Source organism: Euphorbia lathyris, chromosome 5 (genome assembly GCF_963576675.1).
Source record: "Euphorbia lathyris chromosome 5, ddEupLath1.1, whole genome shotgun sequence".
Taxonomy (NCBI): Eukaryota; Viridiplantae; Streptophyta; class Magnoliopsida; order Malpighiales; family Euphorbiaceae; genus Euphorbia; species Euphorbia lathyris.
Genome location: NC_088914.1, coordinates 82,154,230 through 82,177,850, shown reverse-complemented (window position 1 = coordinate 82,177,850; position 23,621 = coordinate 82,154,230). Strand labels below are relative to the sequence as shown.

Sequence of the window (23,621 nt, the reverse complement as noted above, 5' to 3'; positions counted from 1 at the left end):
TTGGGAGTCGATGATTGAAACAAAAAGTATATAATATTATCGTCCATGTTTGATTTTATCTCTAATATTTTTATCTAGATTGGTATCCGAGAGAACTTAAAAGATATTATTAATAACCATGTTGGGTCTAGTTCTATGCGTGTTGTTTTTAACAACGAATTAATATAGGCTTTTAATAATGAATTAATATAGGCTTTCATTCTATATAGAGACATTCGCCGAGACCATCCTATGTCTCTGTTTCTATTCATTCTTTGTATTGCTCGACTGAATCATATGCTTCAAAATTTTCAAACCTATCAAACTTTCTAAAAGGGTATATTAGTCATATTTTCTTTAAGGACGACATCCTTTGCCTCTTTTTCAGATTCAAGATTTCGTAATAGTTTTACACAATTTTTATAAGCTTTCAACTTAGAGAATTAAGCTAAATAAGCTGCGTTTTTTTTCTTCAAAAAATGTGTGTGATGGAATGGCTCACAACCTGAGCAATGCTTGTAATATCCCTCTTACTAGCTGCTTAGACAAATATTTGGATGTCTCTTTGCTCCATGATCGGTTGAACAATCACCATTTGGGAAATTGTTGATAGAATGAATGCTAAAATAGAAGCATAGAAGGCTAATTTCACTATCTTTGGTTGGGAGAATCACTTTAGTCCAATCTGTTACTTCTACTACTGTCAACCATATGATGCAGACCAATTTGCTTCTGAAAGCTGATTTAAGGAAAAGGGATAAGCTTCATAGAAGATTCATATGGGGTGGTAATGCTAATTCAAAAAAATGCATCTCCTTTGTGTATTTTCGTAGGTGCTCGGGTGGAGATGGACTGAGAAAAGCAGAAAACACTAATGTGGTTCTATTCACCAAACTTTTGTGGAGAACATGGAAGGAGCCTCAAGCAGGGCCGTCCTGGGCATGTGCAGGACGGGTGCCTTCCTAGGGTCAGGGGATGGAGGGGGGCCAAAATTAATATTTAAAAAAAAATAGAGAAATAAAATCTTAATTGATGCAACACTTACAGAAATAATCTTAGGACTAAACAATTTGCAGCACACATCTAGGCACAATGGAGGGGAGGGAGTCAGGGGAGTAGGAGAAGAGTGTACAAGGAGTTCTCCCGCACAGGGTCCCAAATTTAAGAGGGCCTAGTTTTTTTATTGTACAAATCTAAATAAATTATTATTATTAATTATTATGTGAAAAATTAAGTTGTTAACGTATCCAGAAAATTAACGATGTAAGAGTCTTTAGGGGCCCAGTTTTTATTATTATTATTATACAATATCTAATTTAATTATTTTTATTTAGTATGTTAAAAAAAGTATGTTAAAAATCAAGTTAAAAGTATTTTAGTGTTTCATTTTGTAGAAACATTATTATTATATAAAAATATTAATTTTTTTTAATAAATAAGACCTATTTTTTTTTCATTTAGCACAGGGCTCAAAAAATGTTTAAAACGACCCTGGAGGGAGTAGTCCAAAAATAAGAAATTTATAAAAAAATATAAAAAATTAAAATCTCAAAAGATGCAAAGATAATAAATATAATTCATAGACCTAAACAATCGCAACATGTAAATTTATGACTACATTTTCTTATAATAATTTTTCGCATATTAATACAGATTATGTTTTTTTTTAAGAAATGGAAGTGCTATAAATGCTTTGCAAAAATTGTTGATGTCAGTATTTGAAATTCTTGAGTTTGTCAAAACAACATATTGTTATATAAATATTTCAATTTCGTTTTGAATCATTTTAACTATGCTAGTGATCGTTGTATCTGCTGAAAGAATTTTGTCGGAGTTAAAATTATTGAAACACTATTTGAGATCATCAACGTATCAAGAAAAATTAAATGATTTAACAATTTTATTTATTGAGAGAAACATATATTAAAGAATATTGATGTCACTATTTTTAGTGATCCTGCATTTAGAATTGTTTGTAGATAATGTTTTGTATGAGCAGATAATGTTTTGTATGAGCAATAGAGTTTTTAATGTGAAATAAAATGTTTTTTAATTTGAAATTCAATATTTTTATTAGATCTCTTGTGAAGTGTAATAAAAATATATAATTTATAAGTAATTTTTCTTTATTATTTTTATTAGGACCCTCTTTTAGTATTTTGTCTTTAGGCCTTTAGAATCTTGGGATCGACCTTGGCCTCAAACCATTTGGGTATAGGTTCTTACTTCGAAATAGATAAGTGATGTGATCTTTGGAGGTGATAAAAAAGATAACATTGAATAGGTCGCACCTTTGGAAGATTTTACATTTAGTGTTTGATAAGTTTATGAAAGGGTTGGTTCGGAGCATTGGAAACAGTAAATCCACCTCATTTTGGAATTATGTCTGGTTGGATAATATTAGACTCAGGGATGTGGTTGTTGCTCTTATCCCTGGTGATCAATGAATATTGAGAGTTCCCGACTTTTTTTTATAACGATGGGGGGTGGAATTGGGATCTTTTTCAGAATTTATTGGATAATTTTTACTCTACTATAGATTAGATGTATTTTCACTGTTAAACACTATGATATGGGAGATATGCCTCGGTGGAGGAGTTCTTTTAATGGCATATTCTCTTGCAAAGCAACATATGACCTGTTGAAATTCTTTGGATAGCTTAGTTAAGGTTAAACCTACGGATGGAATCCTGGTGAATCTACTAAATCTCATGTTAATTGTTGGACTCTCAATGTGTATGACTCTAAAAACGAACACGATAGAGAAATTTCTACAAAGAACCTTTTTCGCACTTCAACGGGTCTTAGGTGATTGATTTTAGTCATCGTATTCACTATGATTCTTCTTTTGAGGTTGAATTATGAGGAATTCTTTTCCATTTGAAGCTCGCCTCCTAAAACAATTTGGAAAGGCTTACATTGGAATCTGATTGCTTAGAGGCTGTGAAGTCTATCAATGACATTTTCCTCCTTCATCATCCCTCTTGAACTATCATCCATGACATTCAATTTTTATTCTCCTCCTTTAATAGTGTGAGAATCATCCATGTCTACCAAGAGAGAAATAGATGTGCTAATTTTCTTGCGAAAATGGCATATAGCCTCCCTTTATGTGTCACTATTCACATGGCGGCTCTCTTGGCATTGAAAATGTTCTTTGGGAAGACTATTTTGGTGTATATACTCCTAGATTGATTATTACTTAGGGGGTGTATGGTTGCTCCTTTTCATGCTCTTTTTTGCCTTTTCACTTCAAAAGGGAGAGTTTTAGGTGTTTGGTTAGTGACCTCCTGTTTGCCTTTTATATCTCAAAAGAAGTATTGGGTGTTTGGTTAGTGATCTTCTATTTGCCTTTTACACCCAAAAAGCAGCATTTTACAAAAGCAGAGAATCTTTGCTTTTGGAAAAGCAGCTTTTTCCAACAGCAAACCGTAACAGTAAACAACAAAAAACAACAGCAAACAGTAGGTAAAACAAACAGACCCTTAGTGCAAGGACGAATCTACAGTGGGGGCAATGGGGGGCACTTGCCCCCACTGAGTTTTAGAATTTTTTTGATCCCCAGATAATATGATTTGAAGCTTTGGAGATTTTTCCTCCATTATCGGCGGTGAACAGCTTCACTGATTGGCAGTTGTGCAAGGTTGAAGAAAGAGTAATATCTAGGTTTTTACTTTTATCTCTCTTCAACAAAAACGATGTCATTCCGATTAAGTGGGAGACGACGTCGTTTTATTTTAATGAAACATAAAAGAAGGAAAACCTCAATCCCTTCAATGACATCATCATCATGATTCCTACGGTGCTGATGGCTTAAATAGAATTTCAAATTGAAAAAGAAGATACCAGTCTTCATGTCACACCCGACCCTAGACGACCTCAATCGGCATCGGGCGTGAAATAGAAAGATCATAATATTTACCAAGGACTTCAACATATATTTACCAACTCCAATATATTACAATTGAAATACCAAAGTTCTAACCATAATTCTAACAATAAGCAGCCAACTTCCAAACATCGCCTAATCGGTTGGTAACCTTCTCTATATCCTGTGTTTTCTCACCTAAAAACATTAAAACATTTAAAAACATGAGACAAAAATCTCAGTAAGAAAATATCAGCTATAAAAACCAACTTTACTTAACATAGCTACATATATATATTTATAAAGGGTTTTAATCAAAACCTTATAAAATATACTCAAAACGAATCAAAACGAATCAATGTTTCATCAAACCATATATATCCTCTTATATCATATTTATCTCTTAATTGCCTACCTCAAACTGTGCTTAAGATCAGAAAAATTTGTCCTCAAAATTCATATCTTAATTATTTCCTCAAAAACTATTTAAGCTTACCAAATTTTCATATTTAATCATCAAATCATGAACTCTAATATATTCTCCCATTTTACTTCTTATTGATCACTAACATCAGTATCTCTCTAAACATCATTTATATAACTCTCAATGAAAGAGAAAGAAACTGAAAAGGAAAGAAAAGATAAGGAAAAGAAGAAGATGCTCGAACCTGTATGAATTTGGGATTTATATCCGAATTTAGAAAATATTAGGTTTGGTCCTCCATCTTTTTATAATCTTTTAAAAATTACCCTAAACTTTTCATTTACATATAAAACCATCAAATTAACTCCAAACTTTTCCTATAGCACCAAATAAAAATCACACTCCTAATAATTATAAGATATACTAATACCAAGGTATAAATTCTAAAAATTTAGACACGGATGTGACACTTCTGTTCCAAATTAAGTGGAAGATTAATCATATTGATTTCCTCGATTAACAATGAATATTTTGATTTCTAAAAAAAATAATATTTTGATGCATACATTATTTTTACTGGCTTAATTAAAAAAAAAAAATATATGGTGTTTTAAAGGTAATGTATATGATTTATTAGGACCTACTTAGCTTCCATAGTTGGCTAAAACTTCAATTTCTTTTCTGAATTTTTAAAAGTTCAAAATAACCTATATTCTTGTCCAATTGCATCTAATAACTCCTTATTTTTTTAATAGAATTTGTTGGATGTGGAAAATAAGAGACATGTTCCACCACGTATCAGAAAAATGTCAAATAGACAATAATTAGAAACTTTAAAAGTTTACGGAACAATTGAAGTTTTGTTGTTATTGAATGTAATTGAATAAGAATATGAATTTATTAAATGTGATAGGGCAATAATATAGAGTTCTTGAAGATCTAGCTTAAGCGACTTGAAACGCTTAACCACTCAATTCAATCATAATCGATGGAAATTAAGAGTTTGAAATCAATACATATTAAGCTTGTTTTTATGCACACTAATTATAGTTTTACCATTTGTTCCATTAACAGTACAAAATTACAAATACTTCAAAAAGGTTTATTTATATTGCAATTCAGACATTTATTTATATGGTTATTAGTTTTTATAAAGTTATTATTTTACCTATACAATTGCCCCCACTAGATAAAAATTCTGGATCAGTTCCTGTCTTAGTGTAGTCTTTCCTTGAGTTTTTTTCTCTCGTTTTTGTTTCCTTATCTACTAAAAAAAATAGGGTAAATAATTATAAAGTCTCTGAGTTTTTACTTAATACGCTAATCAGTCCCTTTGTTTTTCGAAATAATTATATAGTCCCTCAGTTTTTGTGTTCATCAACTCCTTAGTCCTTATATTTGAGTCAAATGTCAAATTATACCAAATAAATTTTAAAATACCAAAATTACCCTTTACTTTATGTTTTAATAATAAAACATCTATTTTTTCTATTTTATGTTTTTTCTCCTACATAATCTCTACACTATTGAGTAATTAATTTATTGAATTTTATATAATTATATTAGTAGCCTAAAATTTATTGACTAAAAAAATGAATGAAAAATATTTCAAAAATTATCAAAATAGGAGCAAAACTATATAAATTTTGTAAAAAGTAATATTTATTTATCTCTAATAAATTTTATAAATGAAGAAAAAAATATGATTTTTAAATTTTTTATTAATATTTAATGTTAGTTTAAAGATATTATATTAAAAAATAAAAATTCAAAAGAATAAAAATACATTTTTAATGATTAGTATATACAATTATATAAATTTTGGTGTATATATACTTCATAAATTTTATTAAAACTATTTTGGCATTAAAAGATAAGTTTTTTATATAAATAACTAGGGGCAATTTGGACTTTCATCTATAAAAAGACATTAAAAGACTAAAGAGTTGGTTAAAATAAAACTTAAGGATCTTATAATAATATGATGGACCTACTAGCAAGTTAAGCAAAAACATAAGGACTTTATAATTATTTACCCAAAAAAATACAACGTGTATAAAGGAAGTTATGGATTGGATATTAACTTTAATTAAATAAAAAAAAGCATTAAAAGATAATAACTCCTAGAAATAAGGCATGATTAAAAATGGATTTCTCATTGTTGAAATTTTTATAATAAATATTTTAGTGTGATTGAGTTGTAAATATTATTGGGAAAATTACACAGAAATTCATCTTTTAGAAACTATTTACAACTATGTCAAGTTATAATTTTGAATTATGTTAAACTAGTAAAATCAGTACTTTTAATATATTTTAAGGATTGTAATTTATAAATTAGAAATTTATAATATACTTTTTAGGGTTTATGATTTATGAATTGGAGTCTAGAATTTTTAAATTATGATGTAAAATCATAATATATAGAGAATAATGACATATTAAGAATTAAATTTGGTAATATGACTTAGTTGTAATTTTGTAGTTAATTATGATATTCATGTAATTGACCCAATATTATTTCAAATTATGATACTTACGATAAAAAGCCCAAATTTACTTTATGGCCCATATCAACAGCCCTAATTTTCTATGGGTTAGTTACATGATTGTCATAAACAAACTAAATATTTACAAGTTTCCAATATTGAAAAAGATATTCCAATTATGTCAGATTTAAAAAACCGTCAGAATTTAGTTAGTTTTTTTTTTTCAAATCAGTAACTGAATTTGACAAAACTGAAAATAAAAATATGAGAATTTGATATATTTATAAAAAAAACTATGAAGTGATAAGATACAAATATATGAGTTAGTTAAGTGTAAAATAAAATTTAACCTTGTATTTCTATATAATTTCCTCAAGGGAAAATTACACAGAAATTCATATTTTAAAAACTATTTATAAATATGTCAAGTTATCATTTTGTATTATGTCAAACTAGTAAAATCAGTACTTTTAATATATTTTAAGGATTAAAATTTGCAAATTAGAAGTCTAGAATATATTTATAGAGTTTATAATTTATGAATTGGAGTATAAAATTTTTAAATTAGGATATAAAATCATAATATATAGAAAATAATGACATATTAAGAATTAAGTTTGGTGATATGACTTAATTGTAATTTTGTACTTAATTATGATATTCATGTATTTGACCCCAAGGGGCAATTACATGAATATCATAATTAACTACAAAATTACAACTACGTCATATCACCAAACTTAATTCTTAGCGTTTGGTTCAAATTTCGGAATCGGAATGAGAATCGGAATCGGAATGTTACGGAATCAGAATCAGAATGATACTTTATTTCTTTTGTTTGGTTTAATCCGGAATCGGAATCCAATTAATTTTAGAGACTATTTGGTTTAAATTTTGGAATCGAAATCGAAATGAGATAAAATCAAAATTTTATTATATAATGATAAAAATATATTTAAAATCATATTTATATTATGAAAAGTAAATTTAATTATAAATAGTATAATTTTTAGTATATAATCGTGGAAAAAAAAAGTTGCATATAATAGTGTAGTATAGTATCTAACAAAGAAACAATATACCAATATACATTAAATACATAAAAAAAAAAATCAGTTATTCTTTTTTTTGAATGAAGGTTGGGACTCGAAGGAGGCTGGACATCCCAACTAGGTTGGCACCCCCAGCACAGCCAACATCCCTAATATTATTAAAAAATGAAGAAGAGAATACAGTAGAAAGGGGGGAGAAGAGAGAAAAGAAACAAACACAAAGAGTTACATCACACGAATATGGGGAACATTGCAGATATCATTAAAGACTAAGTCCTGGCAGAATTGAGGAGCGGAATTCCACCAACAGGTCGAATCAGCAGATTGCCCATGGCTCGTGAGTTTGTCAGCAACTTGATTCCCTTCCCTGAAAATATGAGTGGCTTTCCAGTTCATGGTCGATAATTGCTGAAGACAGGATATCCAATCTCGTTTAATTCTCCAAGGGACCTCCTCTTGGTTGTTATTTAGCAGATGCACAGCGTATGCGGAGTTTGATTCAATCCATAAATTACTCCAGTTCCTATCCCACGCAACTTTGACTGTAAAAATGATTGCCTTAAGTTCCGCTATGTGAGCCGGAGCATTTTGTATAGGAAAGGCGAAGCAACCCAGCGCAAAGCCTCTATAATTTTTGAATCAGTGGATTAGGAGGGATGAATCTTATTTTTTAAAATCAGTTATTCTTATTCAACAAAGAAAACGTGGGATGAATTAGTGGATTAGGAGGGATGAATCTTATTTTTTAAAAATATTATTATAAGTGATTAAGAGGGAATCAACTATTGATTGATGAGGTAAGAGGTGGGAATCATGATTCCCATATTTTTGGGAATCAGATTCCTATTTCACACCATTTTTTTTAAAACCAAACACTAAGAATGGGAATCAACTCTCCTCATTCCCATTCCCGGGTGAAAAATTCGTTAACCAAACACATCCTTAATATGTTATTATTCTCTATATATTTGATTTTACACCATACTTTAAAAATTCTAGACTCCAATTCATAAATCATAAACACTAAAAATTATATTCTAGAATTCTAATTTATAAATTCTAATCCTTAAAATATATTAAAAATACTGATTTTACCAATTTGATATAATCCAAAATTATAAGTTCACATGGTTGTAAATAGTTTGTAAAAGATGAATTTCTATGTAATTTTCCCATTCTATTAGCAGTTACATCTGCAAAAACTGCTTAATTATTCAACTGCTCTCCGTGATTTGTTTTTTCAATCAAAGCTTTCTTATATTCTCAATTTCATTCTTCTTCAAGAATTAATACGGATTGAACTGAAATACAATTCATACTGTAAAATCGAATTCATCAATTGAACAAGATAAGGTCCAAGGGGGTGATCCGGTGAGCAACGAGAGAAGAAAACTGATAAAACTCTGTTTTGAGCATTTTATCAAACACGTGGAGGCCCAAGCATTCAACAGCAATCTAAATTGGGTTCCAATTAGACAACAAATTCCATTGCGTGAGCGCGAAATTTCTCCTGGAAGAAACACCATTTAGTTAGGCTGCGCATAGCAATTATTCTCTCCTCCGCTGCTTTTATGAAATGGCGTTTCTCGGATCCAATATAACAACCGAGGTTAGCCCTCTGCATCCTCTAATTTTCAGGTTTTATTTGATTCAAAGTTTTGATCGATTTCGCAATGGTTTTGGATTAGCATTCTGTGTAATTAGATGGAGATGATTATTAGGGTTATATGCTTTTAATTGGCATGATTTGATTGTCTTTTTTCTGATTTAGAGTGGAAAATAAAGTTGGTTCTGATTCGCATTCTTTTCTCCTAGATTGGTTATAACAGTACCAACATTGACAATGTTGATGTTGTTTGATAAATGTATTGACTTCTTAAGTGTGAAGATGGAAAGCAATCAATTCGGTTTGATTCAGTTTTTCTTATGCACAAAACAAACATCCCCCAATCGGAAGTACGAAAGATATGGATGGGATGTGTTTCTCTGAATGTGGTATGATGAAAAAATTTAAATGGATTGTAACCTTTGAGTCTGAGTTATTTTAGTGGATGATGGTGATGAGACTTGAGAGAATGGCAAAAAGTTCAACTGGGAACATACATGATTTTCTTGTGCAATTATGCTGAAATAACCCGAGAAATTTAGTACTAAAGGCAGAAACAAGATAATTGTGCTGATAAAACAAAGGATTGTAGGTCGATTCATCTATATAATTTCTTGGTTTCCACTCTCTTTTCAAGAGGAGGTGCAATAAATTTTTTTTTATTAAGCTTTGTCATGTTACCAACCATTGTAAAGTTTGGATCAATGTGTTATATCAGAACCAGTTGTTCTCGTTTCTTTGTTTCCTCACAGTATATATTATATTGTGATAATCTGTTAAGGAAGACTGAACAAGCAATGAAACTTTTGCAATTTCGTATTACATATTCAAGAGATAAATTCAATGGACCTTTGCATTTCCTTTTTCAATGCATAAGTCTTTAAAATGCCTGGTTTTAAATTCAAGAGATAAATTCCCATCCAATTCGATTCATCTTTGCTTGGTAGCCAACTAGAAAGGGGATTGAAAAAGTTGAAGAAATTTGTGTTACAATTGTTCTGTTGACAAGTTAGGTGGTTATCTAGAAGTTCCCTTTGATTTTAAAATGTCTTTTGCGTGTGAGCTGGAATATCTAGCACTGGGGTTTCGTTAACTTCCACTATATAATCTACAATTTCTCTTCCACTGCTTTTCTACAAATATTTATGTTATGAATCTATGCCATGTGATGCAGGTTGGGCTGCGGTTACTTCTTTCCCCACTTGGTTCAAACATTGTAGTCCGAACGGCATGGTAATTGATTAATGCTTCTTTCCCCATTCTGGAATTTCTTTTCTGATTTGATAATGCTTCTGTTTGAGTTAGTTTGCAGCCCAGTACAAGATTAGTGCTCAAGGTTTAGTTTTTAAGAGTCATCCTGCCATTTGGTTTCTTCATCTTATCAGTTGACGCAACTCTTGTTCCGGTGCTTATAAGGTTCGTGATATTGTATGTTCGATAACAAATTTACCTTTCACTTCTGCAGCTGTACAGTGGGGGTAGTATTACCTGTGTATTCAACATTCAAGGCAATTGAGGGGAAAAATCAAAATGAGCAACAGAAGTGGCTTATATATTGGGCAGGTATAATTATCATCTATATTAAATGGAAACGAAACGGAAACAGAAACCGGGAAACAATATCCTAAAAACATAGGAAACGGAAATGTGTAAAAAAAAAATATATATATATATGGATATATTTATAAATATTTAAAATTATAAGAATGTTTTAATTTTTTATATCTATACATTCATACAAGTTACATGATAGTGGGAAAAAGTAGATTTTTTCATTTTGAAAGCTTGTATAAGATGATCTAGAAAATATTAGGGATTTACTAAAAATCATTGATCTACTTCTGAAACCAGATTATATCCTAGGAATAACGAGTTTCCAGTTTTTTTTTTCTTTTTTTAAATAACAGAAACATGATCCATAACGTTTCGTACAAGTTCCCTAGAGTTTCGGTTTCCGAAGCAGATATGAAAACGTGAAACGCTTCAAAACCAAAGTTACATAGATTATTATTATTATTATTATCTTTGAGGTTTCTCTGAAAATGACGACTATGCTTGTCTCTTGGCATTATCAATTATGTTCTGACTTTTTCTTGTCATTGCAGCATATGGTTCTTTGAGCCTGGTGGAAGTGTTTGCAGACAAATTACTATCTTGGTAAAGTTCTGAGTTCTCAATTTTAATTTCTATATAATTTTGGCTCCTTAAGATGAACTCTATCTAATGCTGTGGAGGCATGAACTTTGAAAATTCTCAGTTGGTGTAGAATATGCCTGCTTATTGTTCGTTGATGGTCGTTTCATTTTGTGCAGGGTTCCAATGTATTATCATGTGAAGTTTGCATTTCTAGTCTGGCTTCAACTTCCATCTGCCTATGTAAGTTTTAGTTGAACCAATATGTTATTGCAGCAAAATTTGAGCATTTTACAGTTGAATGCCTTTCTTTTGTATCCTTCTCTTCTGATTTTCTTTTTCCTCTGCTTTTTTAAGAATTAAGAGTTTCTTGTGAAGCATATGGATTTAATTAGATATATCTCGATAGCTTGTTAACTAAAAATAGCATGTTTCTCGTAACTTTCTTTGAGTTTACATTAGGGTGGATCCATTTTTTGCAGTGAAATAACATCATAAATTTCTTTCTGCGTGCATTTTATAGATGTCAACGAACTTCTGTGTTCTGTAAGATGAAATCCTTCTTTTGATAAATTACATGCCTTTGTATCATTGTGGATCTCTGATTCAAACACTTTTTTTTTTTGCGCAAATGAGTTTCCAAGAAAAATAAAAATAAAAAAAACAGAAACTGGAAAATGTCATAGATGATCAAATTGGATTGGCAGATTAAATGAAACCGTGACATTTTTGGACATATATTATTATCCAAATAGAAATGGCCAAAATGTGATGGTTAGCATAAGCATTCTTACATTCTTTGCGGTTTAACATAACCATCTATTTGGCAATTGAACGAATAAAGTTCCTTGTATCCTTGGAAATTCGAACTCTTTGTCTCTTCATTTAATCCCTCCCTACACGGTGACCCTAGATTTGAAATCTAACTTCCTCAACAACAACAACAACAACAACAAAGCCTTAGTCCCGAAATGATTCGGGGTCGGCTAACATGAACCATCATATAAAACCGTGAAAATCAAGTCGTGTCAGCGACACAGATTCGCTCCCTCCACTCCGTCCTATCAACTACCATATTTTCCTCAATTCCCAATAAACTCATATCACTCTCGATCACCCTCCTCCAAGTTTGCTTAGGTCTTCCCCTACCCCTCACCACTACATCCCTTTGCCACTCTTCGGTTCTCCTAACCGGCGCATCAAGCGCTCTACGTCTCACATGGCCAAACCACCTTAGTCGGTTTTCTCTCATTTTATTCTCAATAGATGTGACCCCTACTTTTGTCCTAATTATTTCATTACGCACCCGGTCCTTTCTCGTGTGACCACACATCCATCTCAACATACGCATCTCCGCCACCGACATCTTATGGATGTGGCAGTGTTTCACTGCCCAACACTCCGTACCATATAACAATACTGGTCTAATTGCCGTCCGGTAGAATTTTCCCTTCAATCTATTAGGCATGCCGGGATCACTGAAATCTAACTTCCTCAATGAGATTAAAATTGTATTATCATTTGCCTTTCATATCTCTGTTTTACCCATCTTCTTAGTGAAATATGTTTGATTAAGTGTCTAGACAAACTCATTATAGTTTTAGCCTTTTGTATTTTTATGTTTTGGACATCAGGGGGCACAGAAAATATACAGTAACCATCTGCGCCCTTTTTTCTCGAGGCATCAAGCTAGAGTCGATCTTCTTGTGGGCTTTGCACATGGTGAAGTGGTATGTTCTCTATATTTTCGATAAAATAGTGGTCGTTTTTTTTGTCGATGCATTCATATCCAAGTTTCTCAATAGATAATGCTTTAATTAAGACCATAGCTGTTGTTATTCTAAGTCTTGATGTTTGGCTCAAATTAGGGGAATTTGTGTGAGCAAATTGATTGTTTTCTATATTATAGATAAAAATGTTGATCTATAAAGGCCCAACATTCAATTTTTCAGATTAGAATTGTCAGCAAACACCAAGCAGAAATCGAATTCGCAAAGTCTATACTCTTGAAGTTTACAGGTCCACGTAAGTACGGCGTGAATAGCTAATTTCTTTCGCCTGCCAATTCTTATATTTGCTAATGCTAAAACATTTAAACATCATTGCCTATTTCTTGAAGCAGCTAATCATATGAGAAGGAGAGAATCTGATGAATCAGGAGAGCACCTTGCAATTGAAAATGAAACAAGCATAAGCACACATCGTGCAGATCTCCGAGCTTTTGAACATGATGCAAGTACGATCACAGATACTGAGTCAGATCATGATGCTTGACTCTATTCCATGATTTGAATTGAAATCCTTATATTCATATTAAAGTAGTTTCTAGGACCATTCTTAAGTTTCTTTTTCATGCTTCGTCGCAAATTTATCCAAAGTAAATATGTATACAGAGAACTAAAGAAGCCTATTTTAGTTGAGTTGTTGTTACTGGTTAGATGCTTCAGTTAATCCATGTAACTGGTAATTTTTCCATTCCGATGAGTTATACAATTTCCTTCATTTTGTTGATTTTTACTCGAGTTTGATGTTTACAGTTGACTTTATGGTTCGACTTTTTTGATAGTATCTTGCAATGTCAGAACACATCGTACAGGAACAAAATCCCTTTTTTTCATACAGAAATCAGACCAGACTAAGTTTTTATATTACAATGCCGAAAGAAGGTTAACCATGTTTTGGCGAGGTTTGCAGATAGCTTCCAATGGAACAGCTTTTGGCATGCTAAGACCTGTTCCTTCCATCAGATCTATTTCTTCTTCTCCAATTCTTTCCCACTCAAAACACTGAATCAATGCACCTAAAGTCAACCCCACCATTCGCTTCGCCACACCAGCCCCAGGACAAGCCCGCCTTCCGGCACCGAAAGGAAGCAGTTTATAGTTACACCCTTCACTTTCACCTCCTTCAAATCTTTCTGGTCTAAACTTCTCCGGCTCCTCCCATAATCTTGGATCTCTGTTCATGCTCCATGTGTTCACAAGCAACATTGTCCCTCGCGGCACGTGAAACCCGGAAACTGTGCAGTCTGCTGATGATTTATGGGGTAGTAGAAGTGGTACTGGTGGGAAGAGCCGAAATGTCTCTGTTATTATGTTCTGTAAATAGCTTAGATGTGGCAAGTCTGCTTCATCCAGTAGGCGGTTTGTCCCAACAATTGCTTCTATTTCAGCATATGCCTTGTGCATTACATGAGGATGGTTGAGCAGAAGTGATAGTGCCCATTCTAGGGTAGCTGCTGATGTTTGCGATCCTGCAGTCAGTGTTGTCTGCACATAATATTCTTCAAACAGTTAGGGTGATATTTCGTGTGAGTCGTGTTTGTGTCTTGTTAATTATCGGGTTAGTGTCAAATAGGCATGTTCATGAGCTGAAGGTCAGAGTGGGATCCGGTTTACCCAGACTTGATACGTAAATACCTTGTCCAACCCCAGCCAATCCGAACTACTTTCACATTCGAATCAGACTGGGCTGGGTCATATTAAGGAAACTAATTTCCAAGCCCATCCTAATCCCTTTAAAATATCGGGAAAAGTAGAAATAAAAATAAAATTTTTATAATTTCATTGATTCTCAAATAGAGAATACGATAAAAGAGCATATTCTTTACAAATTTAACAAATAAAAGAATTTGACTAATATCATTTGTCATGTCATCAAGTCAACATGACACGTGGTCAAAAGGCTATACTTCGATGTGCCACATAAGCAAAGTCAACAATCAATGCAACACATCATCGAAGTCAACATGTCATGTTATAAAAAAACTAATATCATTACTTAAATTATTATTTTTTGCTAATTTAGTAAAATACATCCACTTTTTTTTGCAAGAAAAGATATCATATTTCTCTATTTGTAAATCAACGAAACTACAACAACTCTATTAGTACTTTTTTCAAATAATAACGGGAAAGGGCTGGGTGGACTTGGGCATTTGAGACAGCCTAAGCGCAACCCATTTTAACGTGCAAGGTTGAGTGAATTTAGATTAGGCTAAACCAAACATCAAATATGCATATCCAATCCATAAAAAACAGACTTGAGCTAGCGATGAGTCCATTTTAATCTAATTTAAAGATTTTCGTGTACAATTACTCCGAGAACACTGAATAGTGACATGTTAACAACAATGATGACATGTGATCTTATTTTTAGTTCAAATGACCGTTTGTTTCTATTTTCCGACACTACTTTTTACTTTTAATTTTAAAAAGGTAGATTAAAATTTTCTAGATTGAAAACGTTTGAAAGTGTTGGAGTTACCTGAATGACGCCTTTGATAGTTTGATCAGTGTAGAACTCAGGTTGAGTCTTCTTCAAAGACAACATAACATCTACCAAACTCAACTTCCTCTTTCCGTCCCTCAAATCAGATAGATCCACCACGTCGTCGTTTCGATGTTCGTCGATCAGTTTCTGCAAGAACCCATCCATTTTCTTCATCAATCTCTTCATCTTCTTCTCCACTCCCCCATAATCAATCCACTGCAGAATCGGAAAATAATCATTCGCCGTTGAACTCCCTCGGAGCGCCTCCATTTGTTTCATAATATCCTGCAACAACTCCCCCTCTTCATCCTTCACCTCCTTCCCGTAAAACCGTTTTCCGGCAGCCATTCTCATTATGTTATTCAATGTAAGCTCCATCAATTTCGATGTCAAACTCACTACCTTCCCTGGTTCTGATCTCGATTCCTCAAACAACTGTTTGATAAATAGCCTAACCTCATCGGTACGGATGCCGGAAAACATCGCGACACGAGTAGTAGAGAAGAGCTCTATTGTTGTGAGGCGTCGGAGATTACGCCAGTGATCACCGTAGGAGGCGAATCCCATGGTGGTGGAATTGTAATTGAGGTGTTTTCCGGCGAGTATGGTTGGGCGGTTAGCGAAAACGATGTCGTTTGTGGTGAAGCATTCTTCTACGGCGGGGAGAGAGGTGATGACCAAGACTTTGCGATTTCCGAACCGGAGATGCAATACGTCGCCGTACTTGGTGGAGAGCTGGTGGAGGATTCTGTGCATTGGTTGTTTTAGGAGATGGAGATGGCCGATGATCGGAAGAGATGGTGGTGACGGTGGGAGATTTTGGGGGGTTTGGAGTTTTAAAAATGTGAAGTTTGCTAGTAGCAGAAAGAGAAAGAGTGAGATTAAAATTTCCCAGTTGAACAAATTAGCTATTTCCATTTTTTTAGACTCTTTCTTTCTTGCAAGATCTGAAGCTGAAAACAGAGAATCCGAATGAAATTAACATAAAATTTAAGTGTATATATCAGTCAAATATAAAGAAACGTCCAAAATCCAAGGAAGAAGACGATAGAAATTGATATACGTTTCTGAACTGTTTGGAATTTGATTCGATGAAAGCTAGATCGTGTTCGGCTCGATTTATAAACAAGTCAAGCTTGAATATGACGAAGCTTGGCTCGAAAGTTTGTGAAGAGACTTGATTGATTATAGGTTTATGAAGAAATTCAAAACGTAACCAATATAATTAATGAAGATAATTAATGAATTGTTCGCGAGAAAAGTCCATGAACTGAATTAACAAGATGTTCACAAGCAAATCTCGTTAAGAAACACACGAACAGCTTGTGAGCAGCTCATGAACAAAATATTGAGCTCGAACTTGAGCTCGTCATGAGCATGTCAAAGCTCGACTCGGCTCAAGCTCGATTCCAATCCTATTGTAATTTTTCAATTGGTGTCGAGATAGAAAAGACTTGAGTAAAGAGCGGCTTTAAGAAAACAATGATGAGATACGAACGAATCCAATCCTAATTCGAAAATAGAGAAATGGTAAGTGAGGGTTTATTAGTAAGATTTAATTTCTAATATATATAGAGAAGTTTAAAAGCATTAAAACTCAATAAGTTGGATTTGGCCTAAAACATATAATTTCTATATGATGCTGGAAAGTTGTTACACTTATATTAGAAATGAAAGTTACTCCTCTGTATTGTTGCGGCGTGTTTATAATATATAAGTACATTTTAAAATTGTAAAATTCATAGAAGGAAAAAGTACAAAAATAAACCTTGTGGTTTGGCTCATTTTCGAAGTGCACCTCTGTGGTTTAAAAGTTTACAAGTCGGTGCCTTGAACTTCATTCCGTTAGCAAAGAGGGGTAAAATTGACTAACGGTGTTAAAAGTCAAAGGGAAAATAGTTAATTTGGTCCTTATATTTAATAATTTTATAAATTAAGCATCCTTATTATCTAACTATCACAAACAAACCCCAAAATAAAAAAATTAAAATTCAATTATACCATCTTCTCCATTACTCTTTGGCCCTGTTTGGTAAAGAGCGTTTTGGGATAAAAAGAGCGGTTTTGACCAATTTTAGAGGTTTGACCACTGAAACCGCTGATTGGAGTGTTTGGTGGAGAGAGGTTTGAGAGAGAGTTTTGGGATGAAAACGCTAATTTAGAAAAAGCTCTTAAAAGGAGCTTTTTCAATTAGCGTTTTGGAATATTAAAATTAATGGACTTCTTTAACCCTAATAGATAGACTCCCTCTTTTCCTGCGCCAAAATTAATGCCCTTATTCGTCTTTTTGCACAAACCGCTATTATCAATCAGCTAATTTTTACCAAACAGGTCTACACAAACAGCTAGTCAAATCAGCTAATGTAATCAGCTAACAGCTAATTCCCAAACAGGGCCTTCAATTTTTTTCTTTCTCTCTCATCTTTTTTAATTTTTCTCTCTCTAAAATCAAGTTTCTCTCTCTAGAATCACAGTTCAATAATTTCTTCCCATTAAACAATGATAATTCCAAAAGGAGTAATTTCTTTTTAATTCTATCTTCTGGATGAGTTATCAGCGGTGGATGAGTTATCAGCCAAAAAAAACAAAAAAAAAAAAGAGAAAATGAAAACTAAAAATCTAATCAGAATGAAATCAAACAAAAAATTACTAAGCTATCCTGTTTCTTAATAAACTAAAGAATACAAAATAATCAAACCTCAAAATTACTTCAAACTTCCCCGCATTTGTTCATCATACAAAACAAAAACACAAGTAAAAACAAACAAGCGAGTAAAAGCAAACCTGCTTGTGCAAGCGAAACAGAATCCGATGGTCATCGAGGATAAAAGGAGCATGAAGCCGGAGAAGGTCGATGGCGGAGTCAACATCACCAGCCTCCAAACACCGCCTGATCTGGCGAATGATCAATCTCGAATGGTAAGAGGAAGAAGAAACAGAAGATGAAGGAGACGGAGGAGAAGATAATGGCGAAGGCGAAGAAGAAGTATCCTCGACTAAATTCTCTGATTTAGCAAAATCAATGACAAGAGAGTCTAGAGCTTCCCAATTCATGTAGATTTTTAGTTTTCATTTTCTCTTTTTTTTTTTGTTTTTTTTGGCTGATAACTCATCCACCGCTGATAACTCATCCAGAAGATAGAATTAAAAAGAAATTACTCCTTTTGGAATTATCATTGTTTAATGGGAAGAAATTATTGAACTGTGATTCTAGAGAGAGAAACTTGATTTTAGAGAGAGAAAAATTAAAAAAGATGAGAGAGAAAGAAAAAAATTAAAGAGTAATGGAGAAGATGGTATAATTGAATTTTAATTTTTTATTTTGGGATTTGTTTGTGATAGTTAGATAATAAGGATGCTTAATTTATAAAATTATTAAATATAAGGACCAAATTAACTATTTTCCCTTTGACTTTTAACACCGTTAGTCAATTTTACCCCTCTTTGCTAACGGAATGAAGTTCAAGGTACCGACTTGCAAACTTTTAAACCACAGGGGTGCACTTCGAAAATGGGCCAAACCACAAGATTTATTTTTATACTTTTCCCTTCATAAAATAAGATTTGTATCAAATTTTACGATATCTACATGGTATTAGACTAAACTGTCAATCGATTGAATCCAAAAAATGAAACTTAACCAAATAGATAATAAGTACATGATATTGAACTACGTATTAATTAGTCTGAGATCTGAACCTTCATTTATAATGCATTTAGGGGCGGAGTCAGCTCAGAATTCAGCTGCGCCTAACCTCCATTTATAATGTATTCAAGGGTAGAACCAGTATAGAATCCAAATGGACCGGAGCCCTCCGATCACCGCTTTATCCCTTAGTAGGGATGATTCAGTCGCTTATAGCCTCCCAATACTGATTTATATCAATCTTTTTAGTGTTATTTTAATATTTTAAAGTGATGGATTGGTTTAACATACATGTTTTGATATAGAAAATCATAATATTTTTATTTTTATAAAGTTTTTTTATTTGAATTTTATTTCTAAGAGATTATATAACTATATTACCATTTTTTTGAATGAAAGTTGGGACGCGAGGGAAGGTCAGACATCCCAGCTAGGCTGGCACCTCCGACACAACCATCAACCCGAACTATAACTATATTACCATATTAATTATTTTCAATGGACTATTTATCTTCGTTACACTTTTGAACTTGTTTTTACGATATCTCTATTTCATAATGTAATGTAATGTAATGGAATAATGACTCCATTACCATATTTGGTTAACAAATTTAAAAAAAAAATGATGAAATGTAATTATCATTACAATACTTATATTTACTTAGTTAAATGAAATCATAAAATTTTATTTACACAATTAAAATCAATGATAAACATGAAAAATGAGAAAAATATATAAAAAAAATGCAATAAACAAAAAAACAAAAAAAAGCAAATAAACCGTGAAAAATGTTAGATTAAAGGATGAGAATAGAAATTAAGAATTTCTTTCCAATCGTACAAAATACTTTTTAGCTTGTTGATAATGGTTTTGTTCATGGTAGATATAAATATTTGTTTGAATATCAATTTCATTATTATCCTATGAATTTTTTCGAATGTCAAATGTAAACTTTTGCCATTTCACATTTCACATTAATTTTAGAACAATGTTTACAATTCAATGGACTATTATAATATTTATATTTGTTTAGTTAAGACAAAAAAGTATAATTAAGTTCCTGAACTTTTCATGTTTTAAGAATCAAGCCCCTAAATAATTATTTTTCCACATTGAGCCATTGATCATCGATTTCGTTATAGATCAGGCCCTTATTTAACGTTTTCGTCGATTTTGAACGGAACGCCCCATTAGGACGTTCGACTTGTTGACGTAGACAAATAAAAATAAGAATTTCTTAACTAGGAAAGGTAGAGAGTAAAAAGTAAAAATAAATTAGAAAAATAAATTTCCATTAAGTTCTAACAACCTCGATCTTCTCCTCTCTCATTTCACGATTTGCAGCATAAGAATTGCCATATTAGTCTTCTCCCCAAACACCAACATTCCTTTTTACCAGGTTCTTCCAAACTCGATTTTCAACTTGGAAGAACTTACTGAAAATCGATTTATGTACTTTTTTTTTTACTTTTTACTCTCTCCCTAGTCAAGAAATTTATTTTTTATTTGTCCACATGGCAGTGAAAAATGTCACGTGTCGTCCAAACTCGATGAAAAAAATAAATAAGAGTCGGACCTATAATAAAATCAATGATCAAGGGCTGAATATGAAAAAAATAATTGATCAAATGATTGATCTTTAAAATAGGCAAAGTTCAATGGCTTAATTATGTTTATTTACCTTTAGTTAAATGTAAAGAATGTAATTATTAATTTGATTACTATTTACTTTTGTAGCTTCTAAAAAAAATGTTCAATTTCCATATGTCGAAACAATTCAAAGAGTGTATATGCATATATAATGTTTGTGGATGTAAAAAATGTTAGTATTAATTTAATTTTTGTTTATGTTTTCATTGGATCGGATACGTCTTATTCTATTGCAAGCACTTTACATTTTTTTTTGTTTTTTCGTTATTCGTGTTCATGTTTTTCAAGTTTTTCAGGTTTTACATTTTTCCCATTTTTCATTTTTTCATGTTTTATTTTATCATTTTACAAGAATTGTGCATAATAAGTATTAATAATAAAAATGCAAGAGTCCGTCATAATGAGGATTCATGCATATTTTTTATATAATGCTCATTATATAAATTTGTAAAGAAAAATTGAGTGATATATTTGTAATTCCATTACAACCACAACAATATGACTAATCCAAACATGGTAATGAATATCTATTGTAACGAAGTTTCCATTACAATGCTCATTACGACGTACTAAACGGAGCCTAAACAATAAGGCTTTAGCGTATTTGAAGCTACATTTTGTTCTCACCTTTAACTTCGAAAAATTTCCTCTAAATATGGATTTCTGACTCTGTCACTGGTTGGGGACGAATTAGATGTAAGCTCCTCAATAGCTGACTTTTTTTTATTATTATTTGTGACTCTTTCATTTATTTATTTATTGGTAGAAACTGACTCTTTCATTTAGAATGTAACTAGTGGGAATCTTAAAAGATAAAAATAAAAACATGAATGAATTAAATTTCACATGAAAACAGTAATTACTCAATTTGTATGTTTGGAAAGATATGAATATTTGCCAAAATGGCATCAGAAAAACATGATGTATTCTCTGTCCGGACGCATTCGAGTCTGATTCATCAAACAAGCTAATATGTTTGCCATTATCTTATTTGCCAGCTCCACTCTTTTGTTTTTCCTCAAAATGAGAAAACAGGATTGCCTTTGATTTGTTCTAAAAATGACACAAAAATGAGAAAAACTAATTTCATTTGCTTAGAAATTCTGTTGAGATCGCATGTAAAAGATTTTTAATTCATTCTCTAAAAACAATAATATCTCCAATAATATTTCTCATATTTATTTCTCATTTATTATTTTATTATTAAAATTATTAAGTATTGTTATATTTATCAATAATGGAAAAAAAAGAAACTCCTAAATAATAAATTATCAAAAAAAAAAAAAATGAAACAAGAATGAGATTATGAGTGTAATTTCCGCGGAGCTCTGGGGTATCTTGTCGGGTATTAAACTCGCCATTCGCATGGGTGTTAAAAAGCTCTCGGTGGAATCTGATAATCTGGAGGCTATTAACAGGATTTCAGATAGCCAGGTTGTTTGTCTGAAGAGCCAGAATCTCATCAAAGCTATTTTGAGGCTTCTTCCTGCCTTTGAGTATCTTAATTTCTCCCATATTTTTAGGGAGCAAAACCGCGTGGCGGATCGCTTAGCAGCTGCTGGGCATGGGAGAATGTTAGGTGTTTCTACCCTATCTGTTCCTCCTTCTTTCTTTTGCCTTCTCTCCTAGAGGATAGGATTGGAGTCAGCCTTCCTAGACTGATCCCGGTGTAGTTTTTTTTGTTGGTTTTGTTTTTTTCCTTTCCTTTCTTACCAAAAAAAAAATGAGATTATGAGTGTAAGAAGCTCCACAATAATAAAGATAATGATGAGACTCTTAACGATTTGATTTGATGAGTCACTATGAAACTGTTATAATTGTTTTTTAACTATTTTTCTGCGAATTTTAACTTAAAACCCAACTAAAAGACCGTTAGAAATACTCTTAAACAATACAAAAAAAACTAATAATAATATTAGTCTTTAATGATATACTCACTCTGTTTCACAATACATATATTTCGTAAAAGTAAATTAATATACATATAATTATGGAATAAAAGAACTTCTTTAGAAATATATATATTAATAATATTATGGAACTGAGAGAGTAATATTTTAACCTGAGTAACATAACAATTGACGTGACATATTGGCTTGTGAAATGTTGGATACGATGGAGTGATGGAGTAACATGTAGACTAATAATGTTCAAATAATGTTAGTCAAACTTTTTTTTTAAATTTTTTTTTTTTTTTTGTAAAACACGTTCCTTTTAAAAATACATTCATCAATTTTGAAAAAAACAAACAGAAACCCAAACCCATATTTGTAATTGGAAATCAAATGAACCACATGAGTTAGTTTTTTTAGGAAGAAAAACGTATAAAATGAATGCATATTCAAAATTACTAGTATAAGAATACATTAAACATTTCATATATGCTTTGATTTCATTTGTTCCTAATATTTTCAGTTTGGATTACAATCAAGGATTAAAAAAAAAATTGGATAAACGTAAAATGAATGTTAAAAAACACATTTAATCAAACTTTAGGTTCC

The 23,621-nt window shown here is 31.9% G+C and overlaps 2 protein-coding genes across 5 annotated transcripts; one reads left to right on the top strand and one right to left on the bottom strand.

The window, feature by feature from the left end:
• Positions 1-8,965: 8,965 nt before the first annotated feature.
• LOC136229617 (HVA22-like protein k) lies at positions 8,966-14,062 on the top strand. 4 transcript variants are annotated; one of them, XM_066018515.1, is made up of 8 exons: positions 8,973-9,421; positions 10,593-10,651; positions 10,884-10,981; positions 11,524-11,575; positions 11,731-11,794; positions 13,186-13,281; positions 13,504-13,576; positions 13,671-14,062. In XM_066018515.1, the coding sequence occupies exons 1-8, from the start codon at positions 9,389-9,391 to the stop codon at positions 13,823-13,825; spliced, it is 630 nt and encodes a 209-aa protein (XP_065874587.1). In that variant the 5' UTR covers positions 8,973-9,388; the 3' UTR covers positions 13,826-14,062. The 4 variants fall into 4 exon arrangements, with proteins under 4 accessions (XP_065874589.1, XP_065874587.1, XP_065874590.1 ...); XM_066018516.1 differs by having other exon boundaries at positions 8,981-9,421; positions 13,674-14,062; XM_066018517.1 differs by lacking the exon at positions 13,186-13,281 and having other exon boundaries at positions 8,966-9,421.
• On the bottom strand, positions 14,035-18,792 carry LOC136229616 (cytochrome P450 81Q32-like). Its single transcript, XM_066018514.1, has 3 exons — positions 18,608-18,792; positions 15,818-16,776; positions 14,035-14,820 (listed from the first exon to the last, which is right to left on the bottom strand). The coding sequence occupies exons 2-3, from the start codon at positions 16,739-16,741 to the stop codon at positions 14,200-14,202; spliced, it is 1,545 nt and encodes a 514-aa protein (XP_065874586.1). The 5' UTR covers positions 16,742-16,776; positions 18,608-18,792; the 3' UTR covers positions 14,035-14,199.
• Between the last annotated feature and the right edge of the window lie 4,829 nt (positions 18,793-23,621).

Bases quoted from the DNA above. Each gene is read 5' to 3' on its own strand.
- LOC136229616 (XM_066018514.1), bottom strand. From the start codon at position 16,741: ATGGAAATAGCTAATTTGTTCAACTGGGAAATTTTAATCTCACTCTTT. The intron at 14,821-15,817 runs GTAACTCCAACA...TATTATGTGCAG, and splicing joins CTATCAAAGGCGTCATTCAG to ACAACACTGACTGCAGGATC.
- LOC136229617 (XM_066018515.1), top strand. From the start codon at position 9,389: ATGGCGTTTCTCGGATCCAATATAACAACCGAG. The intron at 10,652-10,883 runs GTAATTGATTAA...TCACTTCTGCAG, and splicing joins ATTGTAGTCCGAACGGCATG to CTGTACAGTGGGGGTAGTAT. The intron at 13,282-13,503 runs GTATGTTCTCTA...TCAATTTTTCAG, and splicing joins GCTTTGCACATGGTGAAGTG to ATTAGAATTGTCAGCAAACA.